Genomic DNA, 7333 nt, shown 5'->3' with positions numbered 1-7333 from the left:
ATCCTTGATGTATTAACACATCAATCACAATATTCTAGCACATGATAAAATTATTTGTTTTACAAGACGCTAATCTCAAACTCTTGTAGCCCATCCACTGATACCTTCCATCAGGGTGACTATGATATCACTTGTTATGCCAAGTACACAATCAAGGAAACAAAAGCAAAAACTAAACACAAAAAACACAGTATTTTTTTAAAAAAAAAGATTCCACAACTTTCACTATCAAACTTTCACGATGTTAAACACCAATTCTGTTAAATAACCAAAATGAATTGCACTTACATAACTCTCATACACTCTCTTAAAGTGTCTTTCAACTCTCAAAACAATACATTCTTTTTTTATATATAATTGGGAGAGGGGGGATTCGAACCATGCTCTTTAAATAGAAGATCATGTATTAATCAATGAGCCAAATACTTGAATGCAAAATAATAATAATAAAACACAATGCACACTTAAGCCTGTGCATAAGCATATATTTATAAACACTCAAAAAGCCTTAAAAGTAGTAAACTTTTTTTTTTTTTAAAGAGGATTCAAATTTTACTCTTTAAACATGAAGATCATACAATAACCAATTAGCCAAATGCTTGAATACCCTAAAAACCCTAAACTTATTTACCCAATAACTAATTTTGTAACCAAGGTAATTTTTAACAAACATAATTAAAATTTGAGCCAACAAACCCAAGGCATACATCTGCTCTTCTTATTTAGTAGAAAGTAGCATTAGCTTTATGGCATTTACAATTTATAGTTGAATTTCCATGTAAATCGTGTTACTTGTGAGGATAATGGATAATATATATATATATATATATATAAAAGAAGTTGAATATTTTCATTACTTGTGAGGATAATGGATAATATATATATATATATATATATATATATATATAAGAAGTTGAATATTTTCACTAAATATTAACACTATTTTTACTTTTTATAGAATTTTAATGAAATCAAATTTATCATGGAGTTAAAAAAAAATTTATCATGGAGTTGTTCATTTTTAGTAAAGTTACAAATTGTAATTTTCTTAAAATTTTCAAAATAAAAATATTTATGGGACCTTACCAAATGTATTGTGGAAAAATATCAAAAATTATAATTTCAAGAACGATTATTTCTGCATAATTATTAAAATATAAAAAATAAATAGCTAATAATAAAAATATTTTACAAATTAAAAATTACATCATGATATTTATTTACTTGCACCATAAGCATTTAATTTTAATTATGTAAAATATGTGAAAATCCTCCAATGATGAAATTTTAAGAAAGTTTTGAATAACAATTTTCTTGAAAATTCCTCGGTGAGGAAATTTTCTAAAATTCTAAAAAAAAAAAGTTGGATAATTTAGAATAATTTCTAATGTAAAGGGTTTGCATTTTTTTTTTCAAAAAATAAAATAAAATAAAGGTATAATGTGTAAATAAATACAAATTCTCTAATGATGGAATTTTAACAAAGTTGTAAACGAAAATTTTCTTAAAATTTTCCAAGTGAGAATTTTTTTTTAAAATTTTATCAAAACTGTTGTAGATTTTAGAAAATATTTCAATATTAAAAGATTTTTATTTATAAAAATATAAAATCATAATAACTAAAAATAAGAAAAAAGAAAAAAGGATTTAACTTAAATACTTTTTCATAAAATATTAAAATCTGACAATGGAATCTCTTTAAGGAAATAAGTGATTTTCTTGAATGTTATTAAAGTGAGAAATCTTTTATTTTTTGCCAAAAATGTTGAGAAACTTAAGAAAAGTCTCCAATATTTAAAAATAAAAATTAGTCAAGAAAATACATTATATGAGGTTAAGGTTTATTTATAATGGTTAAAAATAAGATAATAAACAATTAATTATTATTGTTCTTTGAACGGGGTCGTGGGATGATTATACTTTCTTTACGCGTAATTATATTCCTGAATCTAAATTTCTTCCATAAACCAAAATTTATTTATTTTTAATAAATTTAAGTCAAACATACGATCTCATTAGAAAAGATGCGAGTCAATTAGATGCGAGTCAATTAGATGAACAATTACACTTAAACATAAGAGATTAGTGACGACTTTTTTTTAGGCATGCAAACAACTAGATTTTCATGCTCACACATTATACCACAAATATTTAATTTTTTAAAATAAAATATATTTATTTCAATTAGTTAGTGCTATGCCACTTGAAAATGAAATATTTAATTCTGAAACTATATGAAAAGCAAGTATGATGGCGACCTGAAGTAACATGGAAAGCATGGTTGGTTTTAGATTTTGTGGCTTGGGTACGTAATTATAGTGATATGGGTTGGGCAAATTAGCCTATTTGGGCCTTACCTATCGCCTTGAATCAAGTAATATTTCTTTTTTTTTTTCAGATAATTTAATATTTCTTTTATTCTTCTTTTTCATTTTGATGGATGATTTACTTTCTTTTTTTTCAAAACGAAGATATATTTATTAATTCAATTTGAAGCTAGGGGATTATATTACATTTTGGATTTCTTTGTTTTTATTGTAATTATTTGATTTCTTTGCTTTGGTAATCGAACTAGTGAATTCCAGCACACTTTGGATATTCATATCCCTTAATTCTTCAGCTAACATTAAGGAATTTCTTCCTCAAAAGGTTTGGGAACACATCTTTTGATTGCATTAATTATAAGTGGCAATCATACAAAATGAGTAAATTTTGGGTTGAATTATTATAGATTTCGGATCATTTTAAATCGATTTAAATTATATACGAGTTACTTGACATGTTGGGTATTTTGAATCTCATATCATTTCATATCATCTTGAGATGTTTGTTTAGTAATATATATATATAAGCAACTAAAAAGATTTAAGAATTATCATTTATATATAATATCAAAATCATTTTACTTATATAAAGAAACATGCATTAGCAATAAATAAATATGATCAATAAAATAAATAATTGAATGAATTTTATTTCATAAGAGTTAGGTGTTGTTGATAAATTGAAAAAATTTAACACTAAAAAATTAAATACCGAAATTTGAGTTAAAAAAATTTTAAAGAGTAAATTTATTGCATAAAAATTGTTTTGTATGCTACTAAATATTAAATGTTGAGTAGATTTTTCATTAAATATTTCGTAAAAGAGAAATATGATTTTAAAAATATTTTATATTGATAATAGTTAAAACAAAAGAATATATGGTTAAAAGAAAAAAAATGTAACATTAATATAATTAAATAAAATTGACTTAATGCATCAAGTAGCTTTTAGCTACTCCAAATTTAAAACACTTTTTCAATGAAAATATTCCCTTAATTGGTTTCTAAAATTGAATAATCATGCATTGAGAGTTTTAATTTTCAACGGTGGAAAAGTTTGTTCAGTACGTATCAAACACGCCCTTAATCTCAAAATTAAACTAATTATCCAAATAATAATATAAAATTAAAATAATCGTGGTATGTGCTTTGAACAAATTGAGAGGGTCCAGGATGACTGTACGCAAAAGTACCTTTCATTCCAGTGTCCGACTTCACATTGTTCTTGGGACATTTGAAAGGGTCCAAGATGTTAAAAGAAAAGGACATGGCGTCTTCCATACATAAAATACTATAACTAAAAGCCCCGTACCAAACCTGAAAGCAAAACGAAACTATGGCCGCCTGCAGGACTGGAAAAGCAGACCTGCCTTTGACTTTCTTGCCCTGGTAGAGGAAAGATGAAACCATCTTCCTCGGTTCTGTTTGTTGCAAGACCTACCTTCTTTCAAGAAAATAGGACTGCAGTTACCACTATAAAGGCTTCAATCTTCAAATTTCTTGCATGTGAGAATGCATTATACGATAGTACAATCTTTTTGGTCATCTCAGGTTTCAGTTGGAGATGACTGCCCTAGCCCAGAAATTCATTGTGTTTCACTTTTGTAAGGAGTTAATAGTTCTAAACATGTTAAAACAAGAAGCCAAAGGTTGGCAACATCATCAGTCTAAAATTTTCATCTCAGCCAGCATTTGACATATCCATTCATACAGTAGAGTATAACAAGCTGGCCTGCAATGAACTCAAAGCAAACTCGTACTGATTTAATCATTTTGAACGATCATTATAGCCTTTGTTGTACTGACATTCTTGCACCACATGAACCTTTTAAGCTACACGCTTGTATTTCAGACAACAATAACGGGTAGCAGAAGATTAAATAGAGCAAACATCACTTGCGAACAATATTATTAACATGCTATCGAATGAACTAAAGCCATACTTGCAGAAACAATAACTCTATGACAGCAATGACCCCTCTCTACTGAAGTATATATATTTGAAATACTCTTTCCTTAACTATTTGCTATGGCTACAATAGTAAAAAAAAATTTTACAAGGTATAGTATCAATATCTCATCTCATATTTTACACAAAAGGTTTACCTCAAAGTATGTATAAAATCTGGATCCAGAGATCACAAGCCAAAGTCATTTCTGTATGGAGCTTACAAAGTGAAATGAGTTTCATTTTGTGTCAGATTGTAGCAGGGATGTTGATTGCTTTCCCATATTCATTCCTGAAGCTAAAGGAGAAACCCCAGCTGTTTGCAATGAGGAAGATGATGAAGGAGCTGGGGCAGAGGCAGCAAAAGTTGAGAAGGCACTGATATTACTGCTTACATTTATGCTGGTTCCGCTAATGGAACCTTCAGTGGCAGCTTTTGGTGCTGGTGGTCTCTCAATCTCTGTGATTCCTTCCAGCATCTGAACCACTTTTCCCATCATTGGCCTCTGAGAAGGCTGTTCCTGGATGCACCAAAAGCTAACCTGAATTGCCCTAATTACTTGCTCCATATCCACGTCTTGATCAACAAGACTTTTATCAACAATTCCCTCCACATTACCCCTCTCAAACTCTTCATAAGCCCACATAGAAAACTTTTTCCTCTTAGTGTCTGCTGAAACATCAAAGTTCCTTCTTCCACTCACTATCTCCAACAAAACCATCCCATAGCTATAAACGTCAGATTTGGAAGTAACTGGAAGGTTTGCAAGCCATTCAGGTGCCAAATAACCCCTTGTCCCCCTAACACTTGTCAAGGTTCGGTATCTATGGTCTTTGGGATTTATGAGTTTGGCCAGGCCAAAATCTGACACTTTGGCATTGTAATTTTCATCCAACAGAATGTTCTCAGGCTTTATATCACAATGAACGATGCAATCCCGACACTCCTCGTGAAGGTATGTTATTCCCCTAGCAGTTCCAAGAGCAATGTTAAAACGATATTCCCAGCTCAACGTCTTTGTTGTTTGCTCTTCTGTGACAAAAAGAAAGTTATCTAGAGACCCATTTTTCATGAACTCATACACTAAAAGCCTGTGACGACCCTCAGAGCAAAAACCTATCAATCTCACCAAGTTCAAATGGTGGGTGCTACTAATGGTAGCAACCTCCATTCTAAACTGTTTTTCACCCTGCTCGATACCTTCTAGTTGCTTCACTGCCACAACTGTCCTGTTAGTAAGAACCCCTTTATATACAGCCCCAAATCCCCCTGCTCCAAGCTTTTCCTTAAACCCCTTGGTTGAGCGCTGGAGCTCCTTATATGAGAACTGGACAGGAGCACCAGATGCATACTCAAGAAGAGCATATTGAGCTGATAAACCCCCAAATTTGGGACTGTTTCTACAACACCACCACCACAAACTGCCTTCCAGTGCAACCAAAACCAAAAGTGTAGCCACAATCACAACCACTACAATCCATGCATGCAACCTCCAACCTGTGCTATTCTCTGCATTATATGCAAAAGGAGATGGGTTCGGTACTGCTGGTCCACAAACCTTAACAAAAGAAGTGCTAGGAAGTGCCGGACTCTGATACCCACTGACAAACTCGGTAGTTTTCAAGTAACAAAACCCTGTTCCATCCGCCAAAGCAGTGGAAGCAACACAAGCAGGACCCACAAGACAATTCAATCTACAAGCTGTTATCCCAACAGAGAAAAGCTGAGAAGACAACTCAGGTTGGTAAGTCAAAAACTCAGCATGATCCAGTGGCAACATAGTTGCATTCCCCGGACAATCCGCAATCTCCACTTTCCTCTTACACCCTTGTCTCCTATCATTCACATCAACCGGCTCAAAATTCTCAGACGGACACCCGCAAATCGGATTTGAATCATTATAACTACAGATTCCCATATTCCCACAGTAACCAAAAACATTACACTGATCCAAAACAGCTGACCATCTCGGAGTTTCAGTCCCAGTATTTCTAGCAGAACTATAAATCCTTAAATTCCCATCATTATCTAACCTCAAAAACCTCAAAATATCACTACCTTCAGCATAATCACTACTATAAAACATAATTGCCCCACTTGTTAAAGTAGGATCAAATATAGATAAAACCCCAGTAGTTTGCAATCCTAAACTTGGTGAAGTCAAATTAGCATTAAAAGAAGAATTCAACCCTTGGCTCCAATAAACAATATTGTCATTCCATTTCAAAGTTAAATTCCCCGACTTTTGAAGAGAAAATGAATATAACCCAGATTTTAAAACTCGCTCAAAAGTGAAATTCTGACCTGGAACAATCGTATCCGTAGGATGATCAAACGAAGACCAAACTGTAGCACTTCCGTTGCCCAGTAGCCGGAGTTCCCCCGAGTCTTCCAAGGAAGCAGAGGAAACACCCTGGTTGGCGGTGTCAGAGTCCCAGACGACGGCGCCGGAGCCATTGATAAGACGGAGGGCTCCGTTGGAGAGTAGACGGAAGGAACCACCGGAGTCAACGGTGGCACCGCCGCCTGCAGTCCAAACAGGAACTCCACCTGCAAATGTGATGGCAGCCAGGAAAGAGTTGGAGGAACCTGAGGAAATGAAGGAAAGGGAGTAAGTGGAATTGGAAGAGGACCATGATTGGCTTGGGGTTGAAGGGAGATGGAGGAGCCTAAGGAGATCGTGGAGGAGGAAGCAATAGAGAAGAAAGTAAGAGAGGACAAGAAGAAGAACAAAGAGAGGAAGTGGAGGAGGGTCATTTTGCTCTTCTTCTGTGGATTGAGTTGTTGGGAGATGTTTGCTTATAGCTCTTTGTGTAGGGAGAGAGAGAAGAAGAGGACGGACGGAAGAGCAGTGGAGGAGGAGAGTTTGACTCTTCCCGTTGGGACAGTCATTTTCAGGCGCTAACGCAAGGGACGGGGTCTGGTTTGTCTACTTTTCTTCGCACGAAAAAGGGAGGATTGGCCGACTGGGTTTTTTTTTTTGGTTGCCCTTTTTTCCTCCTCTGTTTTGACTTTCTTCCTTTAAATATGTTTTTATTGTTTTATTTATTCCTAGAAATG

At 33.4% G+C, this 7333-nt stretch overlaps 1 protein-coding gene across 1 annotated transcript; it reads right to left on the bottom strand.

Annotated features, from left to right (window-relative positions):
- Positions 1-4225: 4225 nt before the first annotated feature.
- On the bottom strand, positions 4226-6937 carry LOC110428588 (G-type lectin S-receptor-like serine/threonine-protein kinase At1g34300). Its single transcript, XM_021444456.2, has one exon. The coding sequence runs from the start codon at positions 6357-6359 to the stop codon at positions 4512-4514; it is 1848 nt and encodes a 615-aa protein (XP_021300131.2). The 5' UTR covers positions 6360-6937; the 3' UTR covers positions 4226-4511.
- Positions 6938-7333: the final 396 nt, after the last annotated feature.

This window comes from Theobroma umbraticum, unplaced genomic scaffold (assembly GCF_002168275.2).
Source record: "Theobroma umbraticum cultivar Fairchild unplaced genomic scaffold, ASM216827v3 scaffold_302.0, whole genome shotgun sequence".
NCBI classification, from domain to species: domain Eukaryota; kingdom Viridiplantae; phylum Streptophyta; class Magnoliopsida; order Malvales; family Malvaceae; genus Theobroma; species Theobroma umbraticum.
The sequence above is the reverse complement of the archived record's forward strand: the minus strand, read 5'-3'. Positions and strand labels throughout refer to the sequence as shown.

Excerpts from the sequence above, each read along its gene's own strand:
- LOC110428588 (XM_021444456.2), bottom strand. The coding sequence starts at position 6,359 with ATGTTTTATAGTAGTGATTATGCTGAAGGTAGTGATATTTTGAGGTTT.